Raw genomic sequence first — 24637 nt, 5'->3', positions numbered from 1 at the left:
GTTTGTTAGGTGTTAGTTGCTATGTATGGGCACAAATAGGTGTTAGTTGCTATGTATGGGCACACATAGGTGTTTGTTAGGTGTTAGTTGCTATGTATGGGCACAAATAGGTGTTAGTTGCTATGTATGGGCACACATAGGTGTTTGTTAGGTGTTAGTTGCTATGTATGGGCACACATAGGTGTTTGTTAGGTGTTAGTTGCTATGTATGGGCACAAATAGGTGTTTGTTAGGTGTTAGTTGCTATGTATGGGCACACATAGGTGGTTGTTAGGTGTTAGTTGCTATGTATGGGCACACATAGGTGTTTGTTAGGTGTTAGTTGCTATGTATGGGCACAAATAGGTGTTAGTTGCTATGTATGGGCACAAATAGGTGTTTGTTAGGTGTTAGTTGCTATGTATGGGCATAAATAGGTGTTTGTTATGTGTTAGTTGCTATGTATGGGCACAAATAGGTGTTTGTTAGGTGTTAGTTGCTATGTATGGGCACAAATAGGTGTTTGTTAGGTGTTAGTTGCTATGTATGGACATAAATAGGTTTGCTAGGTGTTAGTTGCTATGTATGGGCACACATAGGTGTTTGTTAGGTGTTAGTTGCTATGTATGGGCAGAAATAGTTTTTTGTTAGTTGTTAGTTGCTATGTATGGACATAAATAGGTTTGCTAGGTGTTAGTTGCTATGTATGGGCACACATAGGTGTTTGTTAGGTGTTAGTTGCTATGTTTGGGCACAAATAGGTGTTTTTTAGGTGTTAGTTGCTATGTATGGGCACAAATAGGTGTTTTTTAGGTGTTAGTTGCTATGTATGGGCACAAATAGGTATTTGTTAGGTGTTAGTTGCTATGTATGGGCATAAATAGTTGTGTTAGGTGTTAGTTGCTATATATGCGCACAAATAGGTGTTTGTTAGTTGCTATGTACGGGCATAAATAGGTGTGATAGGTGTTAGTTGCTATGTATGGGCATAAATAGGTGTTTGTTTGGTGTTAGTTGCTATGTAAGGGCACATATAGGTGTTTGTTAGGTGTAAGTTGCTATGAATGGGCACAAATGGGTGTTTGTTAGGTGTTAGTTGCTATGTATGGGCACAAATAGGTGTTAGTTGCTATGTATGGGCACAAATAGGTGTTTGTTAGGTGCAAGTTGCTATGTATGGGCACAAATAGGAGTTTGTTGGGTGCAAGTTGCTATGTATCATCAGGAGTAGTTGTGTTTTAGTTGCAAGTAGCTTCTTCACGCAGAACAGCCCATCAGAACACATGGCGTGTTACAAAGTGCGTGTGCAAATCTAGACACATACTGCGCAGGACGTGTGCCGATTCTCAGAGGGACCAGTGTCTCATGGTACATGAGCAAATGTACCCCCAACCCCATTCAGGGGCAAACACCGGGCACTCCCAAGGTTTCCCAGGAAACTTTCTATATATGGATTTTACTAAATGTGGGAGCATGAGTGACCTTAGCTGAAACCCAAGGACTCTCCTCATGTCCAAAACTCTTCCAGCGACTTATTGAACATTACCCATGACTTTATGTGAGTCAACAATCTTCTGCACCTCGTATTCTTGGTGTCCCTCAACACAAACTGGAGATTGAAGAGAGTCAATAGAGGCAATTAGAAATGTTCATGCTGAAGGCCTAGCCTAACCCATACAATATTAACTATTTTTTTGATCTTAAAGGGACAAATAAAACAAGGACCCAGCTTGGGAGAAGGAATATGAAGTCTAATGTTCTTGGTTGACAACCAAACTGAATCATGAATTAAAAAGGATGGAGCAGGTCTGCGACATCTATTAGCCACCCTTTTCTGTCGAACTGAAGCCTTAACATGAGCTTGATGGACTCGGGACCAGACACTTTGCAAATAACTAGTAGCTGCTTTGGCAGCAGGAACATCCACTTTGACTAGAGAAGAAGACAGAGCAAGAGGATTGGGTCCATAAGTGCAAACAAAGAATGAAAAACCAACTGAACCATAACGGAGAAAGTGAGGTGTCCTCTGCTGAGCACAAACGGAGTAAGTAGCCACAAATTGAATGGAAACTTGTACAAGGGAAGGCCAACAAAAGTACCTAAAATAAGGTAAAATAGTTCTCTTAATGCCAGGACGATGGCAGATGAGGACCTGTGATACTGTAGCTGGTGAAACAAAGGTCTAATCAGGATGACATTCAGGTGGCACCTTAGAACTGGGTAAATCCAGGCGCACTGCTCAGGAGAAATAACGGGACTGGGTGGGAGAGAAGAAGACTCCTCAGAAGTCAGAGATCTGGAGAAGGCATTGACTTTCACATTCCTGGAGCCAGGTTTGCGGCAATAATACAATTAAATCTGGAGAAGCATAATGCCCAACAGTTGTGACGTGGGTTCAGTCTTTTAGCAAAAGAAATATATTTAAAGTTCTCCTGGTCAGTAAGAATATTGAATGGTTGAACTGAACCTTTCAGTAGATGCTGCTGGTCCTTCAGAGTCAAACAGCAGCAGTTCAAGATTGCCTAAGTTATTATTTTGTCAAGGGAGAGTTTTGAGAGAGAAAAAACAGGGTTAAAGTTAACTATGGGTGTTGACTTGCTATGACAGACTGGCCTCTACTCCCATATCAGAGGCATCCACTTCCAGAACCAAAGGATAAGAGGTTACTGGATTGATCAACACAGAGTTGAGTTGGTTTTCGAATTCCAGGATTGTTAGTGATTCTTGGGCCCAAAGAGACTATATGATGCTTGGGAGAACCCCTGATAAATCTACAGTAAAAAAGATCCCTATTTAAACCTAAGGAGGAGATGACATACCACAAGAAGTCAAATTCACATTCTACTTTTCCATAAAGACTATTTTTCCTGAGATGCTGAAGGACAATCTTGACATGAGAGAGATGTGCAGTATATACACCATGAAGATCCAGTTTGGAAAAATCCTGTCCTCCTTAAATCTGTCAAAGAGTTCAGGGATTAATGGAACAGAGTTGCAATTCTTCACAGTAAATTTATTGGGGTTGTGGTTACCAATATCTGGTCTCAACCCTCCATCTTTCTTTATTTTTGTATAATCTGTTTTTATTGCAAGAGAAAGGCAATATAAATCAAACATGACAATTATGGAGACAAAGTCCACAAGGAAGTTACACAAAAATTCACATTTAGAACAGGTTAATTTTCACAAAAGTCAAAGTAGCAAAAACACAATCCTGCCTCCATCTTTCTTTAAAACAAAAAAGAACAGGCTCCTGATGGAGGTTTTCTTGAATATTCTGTAGTCTCTGTAGCTTGAGTTTCCTGAACAGATAAAGGATCTGCTCAAGGAATAAGGTCAATGAGATAATAATTTGGCCTGTGTGGAGGAAGAGTCTCATTCTTTTTCTGAAAGACATCAGAGAACTCACTGTAGAGCTCAGGAAAAAGGGTTATTTATGAGCAATGGAAGATCAAGTAACTGGGAGGAAACAAAATTTAGATTAGAGAGGCAGGACGGGCAACACAGCAAATTGACCTGTACCCTAATAATGACAGGGTAACGTTTAGTCTTAACCAAGGAGGTCCAAGGAAAGGGCACTTAATAATTAGATAAATCTCCTTGGGGTCTAACCATTTTACTTGGGATAGAGGTCAATAATCCAGGACTCACAGGTCTCCCATGAAACTTGAGAGATATGAAGAGAAAGCCACACTAGAAATACAATTCCCAGCTACCCCAGAGTCCATGAGGGCTTGACAAGGAAGCTGGAATGTAAATTATCTACGCCTAGGGGAGACTCTCACTACTCAGACCTAGGTTGGAGAGCTTCCCTGTTGCCTTGGCTTGACTAGACAGGATTTGAGGAGATGACCACTTTGACCACTTGGAGACACTCATCTGTGGCTCCATGTTGCATGGTTTCTTCGACTTGGAAGGGGTGAACTGAAGAAGAACCAAAAGTGGGTTCTGAAGCTGAAATAGACTTATGGGCATGTTACTTATATGAATCTCCTTCATCCTAGTGTATGTTTGGATTACTAAATACACCAGTTCCTCAAATTGTTAAAGCAGATCTCATGGGGCCAACTTATCTTTGAGATCTTCGTTTAGGCCTTGCCAAAATGCAGCTACTGCATTGAGTTGATCTTGCTGCCTGAAGAAGGATGACATTTTTGATTCTACACAAAAACCCATGGTAGGTGATTTCCCCAATAATGGACTGAAGCTGAATTTTGTTTTTAGAGGCTGCATGGGAAACCAGAGCAGAAGGTGGAGTGGATGACCACTGAACACCTTAAAGCACATCCAGATTCCTGTGACAGCCTCCTGAATTTCAAGTCGCTTAATAAGGGCTTCCAAAGCATTTTGCACAGAGGCAACTGGAGCAGCAGTAGCCAGAGAGGCATCCATGTTGGCCCTAAATAACTTGGGACTGCATGAGAAAACCCAGTCCACACTGCTCTTCACCAACACTCGATTGGGTGAGAACAGACCAGCTTTAGGCTTTAGAGGTGTAGTCAGGCAAAGGGTCAGGGCAGGCAGCAAGAAAACATGGTCAGGCACATGGTCAAAGCAGGAAGTAAAATGGAAGTGTGACTGAGAGGCAGCAGAGGAGATAAATAGGAGACAAGATGGCCTCATTAAATATATATTTGGCATTAAGTGACATCACATATCAAAGTATGTGCACACATCCAGATGCACGTCCCGTCAGAGTGCAAGCTCTAGGGAACCGGGTACAGACACAAGCAACACAAAGTCGCTGACCCCCATCTAAAAAACAAATGCTCTGTAAGGCTACAAATGTATTATTATTGCTTCTTTTTATTCCTCATCTTTCTATTCAGGCCTCTCCTATTCATATTCCAGTCTCTTATTCACATCAGTGCATGGTTGCTAGGGGAATCGGCATCCTAGCAACCACATTGCCGCTGAATAAAAAGTTAAATAACTGAAAAACCTTAAATAATAAAACATGAAAACCAATTACAAATTGCCCCAGAATATCACCCTCTTCATCATACTGACAGTTATATTGAAGGTGAACAACCCCTTTAACTATGTAGCTTTGGTGGGGTGGGGGCTGGGCACTGTTCTGCGCCTTTCCCTTTCTATAGTGAAAATGGGGGAATTACGGGAGGAAGGCACAAGTGCAGTGTAATAGTCAAACCCCATGTCCTTTTATATGTCAGTATTTGTCACAAGGAGGACACAAATATAAATAACAAATCCACTCACATATAAAAGGCAGAGTGTGATTGGTTGAAGTCGTACCATTTATATAAGGAACATCCCCCTCGCAGCAGAAAATAGTTACACCCAGGGGATTTTTCCTCTCCCTCCAGGGAATTGAACCCCAGTTGTGAGACATATTTATAACCCATTCCTGTCACAGAGCCCCTCCCCCGGCTCATTCTCTCTCCTCCATTTCTCTCTCCCCCGTCACTTTCACAGGATGAATATAGACCTGACTCTCCCCCATCAGACGCCAGGGAACTCTCTCACTGTAACTCTCTGCTCTAATCCCTACCTGTGTGCCACTACCAACATGGCCGCCTGCCACTGGCCTCACTACTCTTTCCCCTACCAACATGGCTGACTTGCGTTCACTTCCTGCACTGTTAAACATGGGGGTCTCACTTGATTGCTCCTCGGGTGGGTCCCTAAAAGATTCTTCTATTAACCCCTCAATGGCTGACAAACTCTTGTTCTTCAAGTGAGTCACTTTTTTTCTCTTTTTTTAATGTATTTCTTACTTTTTCCTCATTCTTTTGGGAAAAGTCCTTTTGTTTCCCATTAAATACATTTTTAACTCTTGCCTTGTAGAAATATTGCTCTTTTATGTTTTATTCCCAAGTTTTCTTCTGGGAACTTTCCAATAAAATACCTTAAAACAAGAAATAAAATCCTCTTACGAAGGGAGAGAGAGGGGAATGTTTTTTCCTTTTTTCACTGTTTCCAGGGGACTCAGTTCATTGTACAACTTCCTGTCATGTGCTCCCACCTTCACTGACCCCCCAACTCCCCCAGACCCACTGCTCATTCCCAATATCACCCTGCAGCCCCAATAATGCACTTATACTGAGCAGTGGGAGGAGTTATAGGGAGGGTTATATGGAGTAATAGGAGGAGTAATAGCGAGGGGTATATGGAGTAGTAGGAGGAGTTATAGGTAGGAGTATATGGAGGAGTGGGAGGAGTTTTTAGGGAGGGTTAAATGGAGCAGTAGGAGGAGTTATAGGGAGGGTTATATGGAGCAATAGGAGGAGTTATAGGGAGGGTTATATGGAGCAATAGGAGGAGTTATAGGGAGGGGTATATGGGGCAGTAGGAGGAGTTATAGGGAGGGGTATATGGAGTAGTAGGAGGAGTTATAGGGAGGAGTATATGGAGGAGTGGGAGGAGTTTTTAGGGAGGGTTAAATGGAGCCGTAGGAGGAGTTATAGGGAGGGTTATATAGAGCAATAGGAGGAGTTATAGGGAGGGGTATATGGAGCAGTAGGAGGAGTTATAGGGTGGGATATATGGAGTAGTAGGAGGAGTTTTAGGGAGGGTTTTATGGAGCAATAGGAGGAGTTATAGGGAGGGGTATATGGAGCAATAGGAGGAGTTATAGGGAGGATTATATGGAGCAATAGGAGGAGTTTTAGGGAGGGGTATATGGGGCAGTAGGAGGAGTTATAGGGAGGGGTATATGGAGTAGCAGGAGGAGTTATAGGGAGGGTTATATGGAGCAAAAGGAGGGGTTTTAGGGAGGGGTATATGGGGCAGTAGGAGGAGTTATAGGGAGGGGTATATGGAGCAATAGGAGGAGCTATAAGGAGGGTTATATGAAGCAATAGGACGAGTTATAGGGAGGGGCATATGGAGTAGTAGGAGGAGTTATAGGGAGGAGTATATGGAGTAGTGGGAGGAGTTATAGGGAGGGTTATATGGAGCAGTAGGAGGAGTTATAGGGAGGGTTATATGGAGCAGTAGGAGGAGTTATAGGGAGGGTTATATGGAGAAATGGGAGGAGTTATATGGAGCAGTAGGAGGAGTTATAAGGAGAGTTATATGGAGGTAGGAGGAGTTATATGAAGCAGTAGGAGGAGTTATAGGGAGAGTTATATGGAGCAGTAGGAGGAGTTATAAGGAGGGTTATATGGAGCAATAGGGAGGGGTATATGGAGTAGTAGGAGGGGTTATAGGGAGGGTTATATGGAGCAATAGGAGGAGTTCTAGGGAGGGTTATATGGAGCAATAGGAGGAGTTATAGGGAGGGGTATATGGAGCAATAGGAGGAGTTATAGGGAGGGTTATATGGAGTAATAGGAGCAGTTATATGGAGCAATAGGAAGAGTTATAGGGAGGGTTATATGGAGCAGTAGGAGGAGTTATATGGAGGGTTATATGGAGCAGTAGGAGGAGTTATAGGGAGGGATATATGGAGCAGTAGGAGGAGTTATAGGAAGGGGTATATGGAGCAGTAGGAGGAGTTATAGGGAGGGGTATATGGAGCAGTAGGAGGAGTTATAGGGAGGGGTATATGGAGCAGTAGGAGGAGTTATAGGGAGGGTTATATGGAGCGATAGGAGGAGTTATAGTGAGGGGTATATTGAACAATAGGAGACGTTATAGGGAGAGATATATGGAGCAATAGGAGGAGCTATAGGGAGGGGTTTATGGAGCAATAGGAGGAATTATAGGGAGGGTTATATGGAGCAGTAGGAGGAGTTATAGGGAGGGGTATATGGAGCAGTAGGAGGAGTTATAGGGAGGGGTATATGGAGCAATAGGAGGAGTTATAGGGAGCGTTATATGGAGCAATAGGAGGAGTTATAGGGAGGGTTATATGGAGCAATAGGAGATGTTATAGGGAGAGGTATATGGAGCAATAGGAGGAGTTATAGGGAGGGTTATATGGAGTAATAGGAGGAGTTATATGGAGGGTTATATGGAGCAGTAGGAGGAGTTATAGGGAGGGTTGTATGAATAAATAGGAGGAGTTATATGGAGCAGTAGAAGGAGTTATAGGGAGGGGTATATGGAGTAATAGGAGGAGTTATAGGGAGGGTTATATGAAGAAATAGGAGGAGTTATATGGAGCAGTAGGAGGAGCTATAGGGAGGGGTATAAGGAATTGTAGGAGTAGTTATATGGAGGGTTATATGAAGAAATAGGAGGAGTTATATGGAGCAGTAGGAGGAGTTATAGGGAGGGTATAAGGAATTGTAGGAGGAGTTATATGGAGGGTTATATGAATAAATAGGAGGAGTTATATGGAGCAGTAGGAGGAGCTATAGGGAGGGGTATATGGAGTAGTTGAAGCATTGGTTATTAAAATGAGTTTTAGTGGAAGTTAATGGCTGTGTGTGTGTTGGACTAAATATTTAAACAATTTGTCTACATAAAAGGAAACTTTGGGTTTGGTGTGTGTCACCCTACTTTCTTGTTGTCCCCATTAGGGTTCATGCTCAGCACCCACATGTAACTGTATTTTGTTAGTGACTGTTTTTCTTTTTGCTGTGAGACAGGTAGTAACACAAATTGTTTTGTTCATGAACTTTTCTTGAACGTATTTTTTCTTTCTCTCTTCCCCCTTTCTCTCTCTCCCTCGGTTATTTTTTATCTTTTTTTTTCTTTTTTTATCATTTTTTTCTATATTTTTTTCGCCTTGACCTCCAGGTCCCATTTCCAAATCCCGGGAGGACCCCAGAAAAGCGCAACACACTCCAGACGAAGGTAGATTTTATCCACTTTCTTGATTACCTTTTTTTTCCACTTCCTTCCACTTTTGGGATTTTTTGCATGAATTCATTATTTATTCTTATTAAATGAAAGTACTATGTGCACACGTAATGTTGTCACTTGCTGTGAGCAAATTAACTTCTGAAATCTGTGTGAGAAGGGGGACCATAGAAATGGGCAGTCTTTGTTTTTAAAAGGGGAAGTATACCCTGAATAAGTGGAGTTATTAACTGCTCCTTAACACATTCAGCACAGTATGAGGGCACAGCTTGTGAGCACCCTTATCTTTATATGACTAGAAGCTGCCCATTACCTGCACTGCAAGCAAACAATGTCCCTAGTGAATAAACCTGTGTATTCCATTGGTATCGGTGGTGTGTCTAGTGATATGGCAGCTCCTACTCATATGGATCAAGCAAAGGAGGGATGTGCTCATACAGTAAAGCCTTAGCCTCGTGCTGTCTGGTCTGTTGAAGCAGAAGTAAATGAGTGTATTTTCCCTTTAGCCCTCTATTGCTGATTACCTGTTGGTTTTCCTGCATGCCAGGGATTAACCCTTTCTCTGCAGCCTCTACAGAAGGGCAGGACTCTACGGACGATTCAGCCACAATCTGACAAATGGCGCAAAAACGCATGCGTCTCGTCGGATGCGACGGAAATAAGGTAAGTAATTCTATTGTCAGATCATGTCGCAGCTTTGATGCGAAGTGACACGACTGTCGGATGCAGACGCTGCATTCAACAGTTGCGTCGCATCAATGCTGCGACATGATCCGACAATAGAATTACTTACCTTATTTCCGTCGCATGCATTTTTGCGCACATCATCGGTTCATGGCTGAATCGTCCGTGGAGTCCTGACCCTGCAGAACATTGCTGCTGCCCCTGTCATATATGAATGTTGCTGTCTTATCATTAATACAGCTGCAATGACGGCATTTTCCTCTTACAGCTTATTTAAGGAGTGGGGAGAGAGGAGCTAATTATTTCTGTGCTGCTCGTTAAGATTAATGACAGAGAGACGGGGGAAATGCATCGTTAGCATCTGGAGAGCAGGGGAGGGAGGAGGAAACGGGCTTGAGGATACATTAAGGGGGAAGAGATGATCAGGGGATTTGGAAAGATATGTCAGAGAAGTGGACAGATGGTAGTTGTTCAGTAAATAGTTAAAGTGGAGGGGAAAGGAAAGAACAGGAAATGTGAATTCAGGAAACAAAAAACAGATGTAAAAGTGGTGAAAACTGCAAACAGTCAGGTGGAAAAATGGAGGAGATGTAACATCCTGTAGATGAAAAGATGCTGGAAACAAACAGGAAGACTGAGGGAACAGGAAACAGACACAGAAACTGAGGGAACAGGAAACAGAAACGGAGAATGAGGGAACAGGAAACAGACACGGTAACTGAGGGAACAGGAAACAGATGGGAAGACTGAGGGAACAGGAAACAGAAACGGAGTCTGAGGGAACAGGAAACAGATTGGAAGACTGAGGGAACAGGAAACAGAAACGGAGTCTGAGGGAACAGGAAACAGATTGGAAGACTGAGAGAGCAGGAAACAGATGAGAAGATTGAAGGAATAAGAAACAGGTAGAAAGACAGAGAACTTGAAACACATGAGAAGACTGAGGGAACAGGAAACAGATGGGAAGATTGAGGGAATAGGAAACAGATGGGAAGATTGAGGGAATAGGAAACAGATGGGAAGGTTGAGGGAACGGGCAACAGATTGGAAGATTGAAAGAATAAGAGACAGATGGGAAGATTGAAGGAATAAGAAACAGGTAGAAAGACAGAGAACATAAAACAGAAGGAAGATTCAGGGAACAGGATACAGATTGGAAGATTGAGGGAATAGGAAACAGATGGGAAGATTGAGGAACAGGAAACATATGGAAAGGTTGAGGGAACAGGAAACAGATGGGAAGACTGAGGGAACATGAAACAGATTGGAAGATTGAGGGAATAGGAAACAGATGGGAAGACTGAGGGAACAGGAAATAGATGGGAAGATTGAGGGAACGGGAAACAGATGGGAAGATTGAGGGAACAGGAAACAGAAGGGAAGATTGAGGGAATAGGAAACAGATGGGAAGATTAAGGGAACATGAAAAAGATGGGAAGATTGAGGTAATAGGAAACAGATGGGAAGATTGAGGGAATAGGAAACAGATGGGAAGACTGAGGGAACAGGAAATAGATGGGAAGATTGAGGGAACGGGAAACAGATGGGAAGATTGAGGGAACAGGAAACAGAAGGGAAGATTGAGGGAATAGGAAACAGATGGGAAGATTAAGGGAACATGAAAAAGATGGGAAGATTGAGGTAATAGGAAACAGATGGGAAGATTGAGGGAATAGGAAACAGATGGGAAGACTGAGGGAACAGGAAATAGATGGGAAGATTGAGGGAACGGGAAACAGATGGGAAGATTGAGGGAACAGGAAACAGAAGGGAAGATTGAGGGAATAGGAAACAGATGGGAAGATTAAGGGAACATGAAAAAGATGGGAAGATTGAGGTAATAGGAAACAGATGGGAAGATTGAGGGAATAGGAAACAGATGGGAAGATTGAGGGAACGGGCAACAGATTGGAAGATTGAAAGAATAAGAGACAGATGGGAAGATTGAAGGAATAAGAAACAGGTAGAAAGACATAGAACATAAAACAGAAGGAAGATTGAGGGAACAGGATACAGATTGGAAGATTGAGGGAATAGGAAACAGATGGGAAGATTGAGGAACAGGAAACAGAAGGGAAGATTGAGGGAATAGGAAACAGATGGGAAGATTAAGGGAACTCGAAACAGATGGGAAGATTGAGGGAAAAGGAAACAGATGGGAAGATTGAGGAACAGGAAACAGATGGGAAGGTTGAGGGAACAGGAAACAGATGGGAAGATTGAGGAAATAGGAAACAGATGGAAAGATTGAGGGAATAGGAAACAGATAGGAAAACTGAGGGAACAGGAAATAGATGGGAAGGTTGAGGGAACGGGAAACAGATGGGAAGATTGAGGGAACAGGAAACAGAAGGGAAGATTGAGGGAATAGGAAACAGATGGGAAGATTCAGGGAACATGAAAAAGATGGGAAGATTGAGGGAATAGGAAACAGATGGGAAGATTGAGGGAATAGGAAACAGATGGGAAGGTTGAGGGAACGGGCAACAGATTGGAAGATTGAAAGAATAAGAGACAGATGGGAAGATTGAGGGAATAGGAAACAGATAGGAAAACTGAGGGAACAGGAAATAGATGGGAAGGTTGAGGGAACGGGAAACAGATGGGAAGATTGAGGGAACAGGAAACAAAAGGGAAGATTGAGGGAATAGGAAACAGATGGAAAGATTGAGGGAATAGGAAACAGATGGAAAGATTGAGGGAATAGGAAACAGATGGGAAGACTGAGGGAACAGGAAATAGATGGGAAGGTTGAGGGAACGGGAAACAGATGGGAAGATTGAGGGAACAGGAAACAGAAGGGAAGATTGAGGGAATAGGAAACAGATGGGAAGATTAAGGGAACATGAAAAAGATGGGAAGATTGAGGGAATAGGAAACAGATGGGAAGGTTGAGGGAACGGGCAACAGATTGGAAGATTGAAAGAATAAGAGACAGATGGGAAGATTGAAGGAATAAGAAACAGGTAGAAAGACAGAGAACATAAAACAGAAGGAAGATTCAGGGAACAGGATACAGATTGGAAGATTGAGGGAATAGGAAACAGATGGGAAGATTGAGGAACAGGAAACAGAAGGGAAGATTGAGGGAATAGGAAACAGATGGGAAGATTAAGGGAACATGAAAAAGATGGGAAGGTTGAGGGAACAGGAAACAGATGGGAAGATTGAGGGAACAGGAAACAGATTGGAAGATTGAGGGAATATGAAACAGATGGGAAGACTGAGGGTACAGGAAATAGATGGGAAGATTGAGGGAACAGGAAACAGATGGGAAGATTGAGGAAATAGGAAACAGATGGAAAGATTGAGGGAATAGGAAACAGATAGGAAAACTGAGGGAACAGGAAACAGATTGGAGGATTGAGGGAATAGGAAACAGATGGGATGATTGAGGAACAGGAAACAGATGGGAAGGTTGAGGGAACAGGAAACAGAAGGGAAGATTGAGGGAACAGGAAACGAGAAAATCAATTCATACTTACCGAGATTTTCTTTTCCTGGACTGTAACATGGCAGTGGGCACACTATGGGTTAATCCCCCCTGCCTCGTGATTGGACAGGTTTTCCTCAATAAAAACTTACTTCCGCCCCCTGGCCGCCATCTTTGACGTACTGGAGTCTCCCCCAAACAGGGTGGGAAGCTGTGCCCACTGCCATGTTACAGTCCAGGAAAAGAAAATCTCGGTAAGTATGAATTGATTTTCTCGTTTCCTGTTCCTTCCACATGGCAGTGGGCACACTATGGGATGTACAAAAGATCAACACAATTGCTGGGAGGGAATATTTTAATTATCAGGTAGAGCAGACTGCAGAACGGCTGAACCGAAAGCCGAGCATTTTTTCATGAAAACATCAAAGTGATAGTGTTTAGCAAACGTATGAAGGGAGGACCAGACTGCCGCCTTGCAGATGTCCTCCGCCGAAGCCCTGGAATGGAATGCCCAGGACGCAGCCAATGCCCTCGTGGAGTGCGCTTTTACATTAGAGGGTACACTGTCTTGTTGAGAGTTATAAGCCAGATGTATGCATTGCTTGATCCAATTGGCTATTGTCGACTTGGAAGGCTGAGTTCCTGCTTTGTTCCCAGAGGGGATTGCCAGGAGGGATTCGGTCTTCCTGAAGGTCTTGACTCTATCTAAATAGATAGACAGGCATCTAATGACATCCAGAGTGTGTAGACGTATTTCCTCATCCGACTTCGGATCTTGGAAGAAGGATGGCAGTATGATATCTTGGGATGTATGAAAGTCGGAGAGTCTTTTAGGTCGAAACTCGTCTGTTGTTCTTAAGATAACTCTGTCTTGTAAGAAAGAAAGTTTGCCTTCTTGTATTGACAGGGCTTGCAGCTCGCACACTCGCCTTGCTGAAGTAATCGCTAGAAGGAAGCACATCTTGAGTGTCAGAAAACTTGAGGGGTACCGTGTCCAAAGGTTCGAAAGGTTCCTTAGTTAAGGAGTTTAGGACTAAGTTGAGGTCCCAAGGTGGAACGATTGAGCGGACTCTAGGTCTGAGTCTTCTTAACCCTTGGAAAAATCTTTTCACCAGGGCGTGTTGAGCCCAAGGAGTTTCGGAGAAATGAGATATAGCCGAGACCTGGCCTTTAATAGTGGAATTGCTGAGGCCTCTATCAACCCCTTGCTGAAGGAACTCTATTAGCTTGATTTCTGATAGGTTTTGGTGATTCAAGTCATTAGATTTTCCCCAGTCCAGAAATTTCTCCCATACCGTGAAATACTTTTGGATGGTGGAAGATTTCCTAGCTGCTAAAAGTGTGGAAATGGAATTAGCAGATAACCCAGATGATCTCAGGTTCCTCCTTTCAAGAGCCATGCCGTCAAGTGTAGTCTCTCGGGATGAGGATGAAAGATTACCCCCTGGCTGAGGAGATCCGGGATGACCGGAAGGGTGAGAGGTTGTTCGACTGCTAGTCGTAGGAGGAGAGGAAACCATGGTCTCCTTGGCCAGAGTGGGGCTACTAACACCACTTCCGTTCGATCCTCTTTGATCTTGTCTAAGATCCGGGGAATCAGGGGAAATGGAGGGAAGATGTATGGTCTGTGGAAGTTCCATGTTATTGAGAATGCATCTTTGGAAAGCTGCCCCTTTGTCTAGGCCCCAAGACACAAAGGTTGCCAGTTTCGTGTTTCTGCTCGTTGCCATTAGGTCTAGGGCAAAAGGACCCCATTTTGATTGGATGAGGAGGAATGCTTTTTGGTTTAGTTCCCATTCTCCCGGAATCACATGAGAGCGGCTCAATTTGTCTGCTAGAGAGTTCTGACAGCCTGGGACATGAACTGCTTTTAGGTCTGTCAGGTGGAGTTCCACCCAAGAGTACATATGAGTGGTCAAGGTTAATAGCTCTCGTGATTTTGTTCCACCTTGTTTGTTGACATAAGTCACCGCCGTCATGTTGTCTGACCTGATCTGTACCGCTTTTCCTTGGACTAGGTGTTGGAATTTGAGGAGACTTAGGAAGATGGCTTTCAATTCCTTCCAGTTGGACGATTTGCGTTTCTCTTCCTTGTTCCAGTTCCCCAGTACCCTGTGATTCCCTAGGTGTGCCCCCCATCCTGTCTTGCTGGCATCCGTTGTGATGGTGATCCAATTTTTTGGAAGAAGACAAATGGGTTGTAGGAGATTCACTTCCTGTAGCCACCAATTGAGAGATGCCATGGTAGCTGGGCTTAAACTGATGAGTTGATTGGGGTTCATATAGTCGTGGTCCCAATTCGAGAGAAACTCCTTCTGGAGTGCTCTGGTGTGCATTCTGGCCCACTTGACGCAATCTGATGTGGATCCTAGTTTCCCCAAGATTTGTTGGCATATTCGTGCTGTTGTCATGGGGAATCGAGTGAGGGCTAGGGCCGTTTCTCTGATCTCTGGAATCTTCCTTGTTGGGAGGCTTAAGGATAGAGTCCGAGTGTTTATTAGGACTCCCAGAAATTCTAATTCTTGGGTAGGTTGAGTGTGGCTCTTTTCCCAGTTGATCAACCAGCCCAGGCTCTGAAGATATGTAGAGGTTGTGAGAAGGTGAGCCCTCAGAAGATCCCTGTTGGGGCATATGATTAGGAGATCGTCGAGGTAAGCAAAAATTTGTATTCCTGCTAGTCTCAGATTGGCTATTACTGGTGCCAGGACCTTGGTGAATATTCTTGGGGCCGTCGCGAGTCCAAAAGGTAGGGCACGGTATTGAAAGTGTCGGTTTAGAATGTTGAACCTCAAGTATTTTCTGTGGCGCTTTGTTACTGGGATGTGTAAATAAGCGTCTTTCAGGTCCAGCTTTACTAGCCAGTCCCCTTGTTCTATGCAATGAGATATTGACTTTAGGGTCTCCATTCTGAATGAGGAGATGTGAAGATTGCGGTTGAGCAATTGTAGGTTCAGGATGACTCTGAATTCTCCGTTTGCTTTTCTCCGAAGAAACAAGTGGGAGTACAGACCTTGGTGTCTTTGGTCCCTGGGCACTACAGATATTATCTTTTTCTCTAGTAGTTCTCGTATAATGAAGGTTAGCACTTTCCTTCCTTCCGGGGACATGCGTCTGTCTGAGGACATAAAATTGGTAGGTGGGAAGCTTTTGAATTCCAAGTTGTATCCGTTTGATACTATGTCTGTCACCCAAGTGTCTTTTATTTCCCGAGCCCACTCCGTCTTGAAAAGAGAGAGTCTGCCTCCTACAATGGACTGAGGGGCTCCCAGACCTTCATGCCCTTTTTTCCTGTTTTTGAACGCTTTTCCCAGGAAAGGACTGGTCTTTAGATTTCCATTGTCTGGAAAAAGGTTTGCCTGGTTTATATTGTTTGGCATCTTTGTAATTAGGTCTAGAGGTGAATCTGCCTCTGACCTGTCTCCCATCTCGCCTATCCTGAGGGAGAAAGGGTGATTTCCCTGCGGACATTTTGGATATAATTTGATCCAATTCTGGTCCGAACAGTAGGTTACCCCTAAAGGGTAGGGAGCAAAGGTTATGTTTGGATTGTGGATCCGCGTTCCAGTGTCTTAACCAAAGACCTCTTCTCGCGGTTACTGACAGACTCATGGATTTCCCTGCCAGTTTGACCATATCCATGGATGCTTCGGCTACAAAATCGTTTGCCACCTTGATATCTTGTAGCATGTAGGCCAGTTTGCTCCTGTCTTCGCCTTTTTTAATAGCTTCTTCCAGTTCTTGTAGCCAGATATTGTTGGCTCTGGTGACGGAGGTAATGGCCACGGCAGCTTTGCAAGTAGCTCCTCCTGCTACGTAAGCTCTTTTGAGTGAGGCATCTTGCCTCCTTTCCATGGGGTCTCGAAGTGAGACCCCTTCGTCCACTGGAAGTGTGGTTCTTCTGGCCACGCGAGTGATCGCCGCGTCCACTTTGGGAGCGAATTCCCAGGCTTTGGATTGGTCTGATGGAAAGGGAAACATCTTTCTGAATCTTCTTGAAATAGTGAATTTTCTATCTGGATTTTCCCATTCAGAGTCTACTGTCTTCTGAATAAATTCATGAATAGGAAACAAATGATTTTTCTTTGCTATAGATTTGAACATTTTGTCTTTTTTGGTTGGAGATTGTGATTTTTCTTCCAAATCCAAGGTTTTCCTTAAAGCTTTGATTAAGGGCTCTACTAGATCTGTGTTGAAAGCTGAATCTTCAATGGAACTGGTGGTTGATAGCTCTCCATCTGATTCTGGGCTATCCCTTCTTGGTTCAATACCTCGGCCTTCCAGACTGCTGCCTTGCAGATATCCTCCGCCGATGAATGCTACACCTTCTGGAGCTTCAATAGCAATAGGTGTTGTTTGGTCTAAGCCGCTGAGATGGGGGCTGATATTTTTAAGCACGTTATCCGTCACTTGTGTAACCATATCAGCCATGGATTTGTTAAATGACTCCTTCATCCAAGACATGAACTCATTGAATTGGGCCGGATTCCCTTCCGGATTCTGTATGCATTTGGCACAGGAATTGCTGCCTGGCAAAGCTGGATTGTTGCAGGAAGCGCATTGTCTCCTATTGGATTTTCTTCTCTGACTTCCAGGGCTCCTGTCAAGAGAAGAATACAATTAGCCCTGTTTAAGTTAAGCAATGTATATTCCCATGTGAAAAGACATCCAATCTTCGCCTCTCGTAATAACTCACCCCCTTGAGCCCGAATGAGAGCGTCTGGAACTCATGAGAATAATCCTAATTCTGACCCTGGAAGGAGAGGAACACATATATCCAGGGTGTCCTGCTCATTCATGTGGGCTTAACGTAATAAACAGAGGTGTACTTACAGTTGTACCCTCTGAACCGCACAAAGGCACTCAGGCAAACAGTTGTCTTACCAGTCTGGCAGCTTGAGGGGGAAATGGCGCCCAGAATTTAAATTTTTCGCGCCAATCTGCTTCCGTGCGTCATTTCCGCTCGTTTTCGCGCCTTGGCGTCAATATCGAGCGTGCGTCAGCGTCCGCGTCCATGCGGTCGCGCTCCTGCAAAAAAAACGCTGGCGTCCGTCGCCATGTTGGCTGTGGAAGCAACGGTGTCTTATTGCGCATGCGCCATTTACACGGCATTGCGTCTGACCGCACCGGGGGCACAATTTGGCCATAAGCCCGTCGGCTTCTCCGAGAGCTCACACAAGGATAAAAAAAACCTCGGCTCAGGAGCTTCAGCAGGAGAGAGGCAGTCTGCTGGACATCAGGGGGGAGCGACAGGAGGAAAAAAGATGGCGGCCAGGGGGCGGAAGTAAGTTTTTATTGAGGAAAACCTGTCCAATCACGAGGCAGGGGGGATTAACCCATAGTGTGCCCACTGCCATGTGGAAGGAACAGGAAACAGATGGGAAAGTTGAGGGAACAGGAAACAGATGGGAAGATTGAGGAAACAGGAAACAAGTGGGGCAGTGGAAGGAACTGGAAGCAGATGGGAAGACGGAGGAAACAGACAGGAAGATGAAGGGAACAGAATGAGATGTCAGGAAAGGAGGATCGAAATGAAGAATATGGAGTGGTTGAATACAATACAGATATAGATTAACTGATTCTGAGAAAATGCAAAGAACTGCATTAGAGTCCAAATTAAAATGGCAGTATATTGATAAAGATTGAATTACTAATGAATGCATTCAGGTTCTGGATGATTAGAAGGAGTGATCTTGTGCAGGGTGCTGGTACCATTTGTGATATGATCCTCAGGGTGCTGTGGCTCTTTGTTGGGACACAAGCAATGGATCAATGCTCTTCAGGTAGTGCCTAGTGAGGGGCTGCAGTTATTGCCCAAGCCCTTTGCGTCTCTTTATTCGTCTCAGCTTCTCACCCTCTCAGCTCTTCTCTCCCCTTTAGATATCCGAGACAGCGGCAAGAAACCTGTTATGATGTTTATCCATGGGGGATCCTATATGGACGGAACTGGGAATATGTTCGATGGCAGTGTTCTTGCTGCTTATGGCAACGTCATTGTGGTCACTGTAAACTACAGACTGGGAGTACTGGGTAGGTCCTTAAAAAAGATTATACAGTGTGTGTGTGTGTATAGTGAAACGTGTAGCCAGCACTGTACAGCAGAACAATACAGTCATAGAACTAACTGGAGTCAATGCAATAGTAAATACAAAGTGCAGTTGCATTAAAGTTAAATGTCAGAGACAAGAGGACGGAAGCCCCTGCCCCGCAGAGCTTACACAAGGTTACGGTAGGTGACCAGTTCCCAGTTGAAGGTTATGTGAGGGCCCCATGAGGTAGACTTTGAGTTTATTTCTGAAGAGACTGAGGGAGGAATTCAGGGATGGCTACTGTGAAGGTTCCAATATCAGTCTTAGGACTTTTTATCCATAGAGCCTGTAGCAATAGATTGAATTCTTGCTGGTGGTGATGATCTGTTCCCTATGATGTTCTACACCAGAGCTGCCTCTCATTTCAGGATTTATGAGCACAGGAGACCCAGCAGCCAAAGGGAATTATGGCCTGTTAGACCAAATCCAGGCCTTGCGGTGGCTGGAAGAAAATATTGGCCATTTTGGCGGTGACCCAGAAAGAATTACCATCTTTGGATCAGGAGCAGGTGCTTCTTGTGTCAGCTTGCTCATTCTCTCCCATCACTCCGAAGGTAAAAACAATACTGTATAAAATATAAAAGTGCCAATAGAGAGTAAATGCAATACAGTTCGGCAATAAATTAAACCCTGTTCAGCATATCGAACGTACACATTAGGTAAGTCCTTTCAAATGACATGGGGATTGGTGCATGAGGCACTTTGCCACCACAATGCAGTTCAACAACCAAAATGCAAATCTCTGTACCTGTCCCAGCATTGGCGATGCACTTCCATAGTGACTCTATTCATTGACTTGATGGGCAGCAAACTGCATAATATCCAGCCAAAATAAATCCATTCAATTGCCCCAACCTTGAATAACCTTTGACTTCTTTACATTCCTTTAATACTGAATATCGTCTCCTCCATCCACAGGTCTCTTCCAGAAGGCCATAGCACAGAGCGGAACTGCCATTTCCAGTTGGTCTGTCAACTACGAGCCACTAAAATACACTCGGCTTTTGGCTGCTAAAGTAGGTTGTGATTACCGAGAAAACTCTGAGATGGTGATGTGCTTAAGGAGGAAGCCTTACAGAGAATTGGTTGACCAAGACATCCAACCTGCACGGTATCACATCGCATTCGGGCCTGTGGTTGATGGTGATGTAGTGCCAGACGATCCTGAGATTTTAATGGAACAGGGAGAGTTTCTCAACTATGACATCTTGATGGGAGTAAACCAAGGCGAGGGTTTGAAGTTTGTGGAGGACACCTTGGAGAGTGAGGATGGTATTTCTAACAGTTACTTTGACTTCACAGTGTCCAACTTTGTGGACAACCTTTATGGCTTTGCAGAGGGGAAAGATGTTCTGAGAGAGACTATCAAGTTTATGTACACAGACTGGGCAGATCGAGACAATGGAGACATGAGGAGAAAGACTCTGCTGGCTCTATTCACAGATCACCAATGGGTGGCACCAGCCATTGCTACTGCCAAGTTCCATGCAGAGTATGAGTCACCGGTGTATTTTTATGCATTTTACCATCGTTGCCAGGCTGAAGGGAGGCCAGAATGGGGAGAGGCTGCTCATGGTGATGAGGTGCCCTACGTCTTTGGGGTGCCTATGGTTGGAGCAACAGATCTGTTCCCATGCAACTTCTCCAAGAACGATGTCATGCTGAGTGCTGTGGTCATGACCTACTGGACAAACTTTGCAAAGACAGGGTGGGTAGAAAATATTAGGAATAGTTGTGATAGAGTTCTCCCCGTGTAGCCACTGTCTTTTATTTCGTTTCTTTTTAAATAGGTACATATGCTTTGTTTCATGTTTATCCATGAATTTATATTGAATTGTGTGTCTGTGTCCTCGAGTTAAACTTTTCTTACATTATTTTGATGAGAAATACTGTAAAACTTCACCCTACAATAGTCTTTTATATATTTAATCTATTTTACTTCTTCATCCTTGACCTCAGGTCTGTGCTCTTGATGTTAACGTTTCTTTTTTCTCTTGTGTTCTTCACAGTGATCCCAACCAGCCTGTCCCTCAGGACACCAAGTTTATTCACACAAAGCCCAATCGCTTTGAGGAAGTTGTGTGGACAAAGTTCAACCCCAAAGAGAAACAGTATCTACACATTGGCCTCAAACCTCGTGTGAAGGACAACTATCGTGCCAATAAGGTGGCCTTCTGGCTAGAGTTGGTCCCCCATCTACATGAACTCAATACAGGTCTCCACACCTCCACCACCACCAGGCAACCACCAGGTGGGACCCGCAGGGTACCTGGAGGAGCAAGCAGTGGGAGTACCACACGCCGACCACCTGCCACCCTTCCTCCAGATATGGAAATTGATGAGGACATGGACAATCGTCCAAGGCATTCTCCCTTCCCAGGAGATTCAAGGGATTACTCCACAGAGCTGAGTGTGACAGTGGCAGTGGGTGCCTCGCTCCTGTTTCTCAACATCTTAGCTTTTGCTGCTCTTTACTACAAGAGGGACAGACGCCATGAGATGAGACAGAGAAGACATAGTCCAGGGAGAGGAGGTGGCCCTGGCAATGATCTAGCACATCATGGTCCAGAGGAAGAGCTTATGTCTTTGCAGATCAAGAGGGCTGGTGGTGCCCCTGACCTTGAGCCACTGAGGCCACATGATATATTACGTCCGGCTTGTCCTCCTGACTACACCCTGGCACTTAGAAGGGCTCCTGAGGATGCCCCTCTTCCACCTCCACCTCCCACATCTGTTATGGCACCGAGCACCATCTCTGGTCTCCCCTCATTACATCCATTTAACACCTTTCCAACCACCGCCCACAACAATACCCTTCCCCACCCGCACTCCACCACAAGAGTATAGGGGTGGCAGACATCTTCTCCTCTACCCATGTTTCACCTATGCCCTTTTCTTATGGACTGCGACATGGGCTATCAATGCTCATACATCTGGATCTGCTTTGATAGGGGATGTGGACAGACTGAAGATTTGGTCTGAGCGAGGGGTAGGAATGGAACTGCCACTGCCTTTAACTTACCCCTCCAAATCTTCACTTTCACACTTTATAAACTACTCTGTACCGAAGGAACTCAGCCTTTTGGAATCTTCTCCCCCATTCACGTGGCTCCAAATAAATAACTGAAGGGGCAGTTATGTTAAGGAAAGCAGGAATGGGATGAAACACATATCACCCCTAATTCTCTTTACAGAAAGGGGTGGGCAGTATAAGGAGGAGAAGAAGCCTTATTGATTAGGCTGAAGCCTCCACAGACTCACTTCTACTGCTTTATTTTTATTCATGAAGAGTGTTTATTTGATAAAAGGTAACATTGGGTTCAGGGTTACATGCCCCCGTGCCCACTGAGTCCAAGACAACTGTACAGCTCCCAAACAGTTTTTGTTAAGTAGAAAGGATTCTGGGTACTATTACAAGATAGGGCGGTGTCCCCTGTCACAAAGAGCAAGAAGAATCAGTGAATGTATTTGGGGGGAATGCATGACAGGCCAAATGAAATACACCCCAACACACAGTGCCAATGATTCCCTGCCACCTCTCTGCCAGGTTTAGCCCACGTGGATGTAAATGATGTGGGTCAATGCACATAGGTTCTTTGCCTTTTCACTGCCATAAATTCCTCATGCCCCTCTATTAAAACAGGGGAAGGGGAGCTGTGCCAAAATATCAGAGAGAGAGAGAGAGATGGGTTAAGACATTTCCCACACCTCCTTGTCTTTCTTACATCCCAAATCTCCCCTTTCCCATTTCTTTGGTCCTTGGGCTTCCACCTCTTTTCCCTTCTCTTCACTTCCATGCCAATCCATAACCCCCTATTTACTTACTTCCCCTTCTACTCTATGGCTTTCCCTCCCATCATTCTGCCCTTTTCATATTGCTTACCCCCATTCTCTCAATCATCCCCCCTTACTCTTCCACTATATCTGCCACTATACTCTTTCCCCTCACTCCTCATCTGTGTCCCCTTCTTCTCCTCACTTTCCCCCTCTCTCAATTTCCTTCATTTCATATAAGTCACAAAAGACACAGTGAAAGTAGCTGGAAACAAAAATAGTTCAATATAACCAACAATTATTTTTGCCACTTTATGTCCCCCATTATTTGTCTCTTGTTTCTTTCATAAAGTCTCAGGTTGTACCCCTTTTATTTTTTCTCTCTCATGTTCCCTCCTGTCTCATTTGCTGTCTCTTCCTTCTTGTGCATTAGTTTTAATTTAAATCTCCTGTATCTGAACTGGGAATTTTTACATCCATGTTTGTTTCTCTGTGCACGGATTTACATAGCAGGCCCCCTAGACACACTGTCGTTCCTCGCCCCGTCCCCTCCCTTTTATTCAATCACATTTTCATCATCGGGACCAGAGCAATGGAAATCTTAAAAACAATATCATCTCCTGGGCCTCCCCAGTGTTTCTGAACCAATGTGGGGGTGGTTGGGCAACATGTCGCCCCCTAAAATCCTGCCGCCCTAGGCCTGGGCCTTGGTGGCCTCTCCACAAATCCGGCCTTGTCTGTGTATAAATATATATATATATACTGACATATGGGAGCTGCAGGCTGAACCCTTATAGTCATTTCTCAGTAGAGCTTTGTTCAAAATCATATACAATTTTGGGTTCAGATTCTGGATTTGGCCGAATCTTTCATGAAGAGTTCAGAATTTGGCCGAATCACAAAACAGTGTGGTGCATCCCAATTCCTCCGTTTCTATAACAAATGAATTGCCTGACAAATTGCTCACTCACTGTCTCTATACTTCTGATTTCCTACGTTTCTCTTCCTTAATTTCATTCTGTCTTCTTTCTATTGATCATTCTTGTACTTTATTCTCATTTTGGGTTTTTTTCCCATCTCTTCTCCCGTCTGACTTCCAATGCCTAATACCCCCCACCCCATGTTAGTTGCTTTCACTTACCCCCAGCTCAGCTTCTATTCTTCCCATTCCTCACCCTCTATCCATTACTATTTTCATGACCAGGTTTCTCTCCATTCATTCCTCACTTTCCCCCTGGCTCAATTCCTGCCCCTCACGTTCTCTAGTCTTAGTTTCTTCCCGTCACAATCCTCCTGTCTTTATAATCTTAACTTTACTCTTCCCCATTCACCTTCTGCTTTAGTTTCTGTCCAACACTTTCCTCCAGATTGAGTCTTATTTCGAATGTTTTTGTCCATCACTCTCCTACAGTTGGTTCCAGTCCCCTGCTCTCATTTTGCCTCCATATTTGTCCATCACTTTCCTACAGTCTAAATTGCAGATCCTCCTCCATTCTATCGCTCTTCTCCAGTCTTGGTTCCAGTCCCACACTCCTCATATCTATCACTTTCCTCCTGCTTCATATTCTACAACTCTCCTATAGTCTTTGTTCCAGTCCCCTTTATTCATTCCACCATAGTTACTCCATCACTCCACTCCATCCTCCAGTCTTGATACCAGTTCCTCGCTCTCCTCCTGACTCTGTTTCCATCCAGGACTCTTCTCCAGTCTCAGTTTCAATCTCTAACTTTGCTTGTGTCTCTCACTTCTCTCCTGTCTTAATTTCCATTCTTAAATTTCCTTCTCTCTTTCTTTTCCCCCAAGCCCTCGCACATGTTACTTGTCATTCTGACTCCTTGGCTTTTATAAAGGTTTAGGAATTAAGAAGCACACAGTTAAACCCCTTTCTTCCGTTATGGACTGGGATGACACTACAGTTATGTTGCAGACCCTACATTGAGTTAGGGCAATTGTCATATTAAAGGGTAA

General features: G+C 44.2%; 1 protein-coding gene across 2 annotated transcripts in view; it reads left to right on the top strand.

Moving 5' to 3' along the window:
* nlgn2.L (neuroligin 2 L homeolog) overlaps positions 1-22290 on the top strand; it is a 40746-nt gene extending 18456 nt beyond the window's left edge. The window contains exons 3-7 of one of the 2 annotated variants that reach the window (XM_018253888.2): positions 8629-8685; positions 18686-18835; positions 19263-19448; positions 19813-20602; positions 20904-22290. In XM_018253888.2, the coding sequence (XP_018109377.1) occupies positions 8629-8685; positions 18686-18835; positions 19263-19448; positions 19813-20602; positions 20904-21741 (2021 nt within the window). In that variant the 3' untranslated portion in view covers positions 21742-22290. The remainder of the gene's footprint in view (positions 1-8628; positions 8686-18685; positions 18836-19262; positions 19449-19812; positions 20603-20903) is intronic. The other variant, XM_041587415.1, reaches the window with a different exon arrangement.
* The last annotated feature ends 2347 nt before the right edge of the window (positions 22291-24637 follow it).

Source organism: Xenopus laevis, chromosome 3L (assembly GCF_017654675.1).
Source record: "Xenopus laevis strain J_2021 chromosome 3L, Xenopus_laevis_v10.1, whole genome shotgun sequence".
NCBI lineage: Eukaryota > Metazoa > Chordata > Amphibia > Anura > Pipidae > Xenopus > Xenopus laevis.
This window is presented reverse-complemented; position numbering and strand designations above follow the sequence as displayed.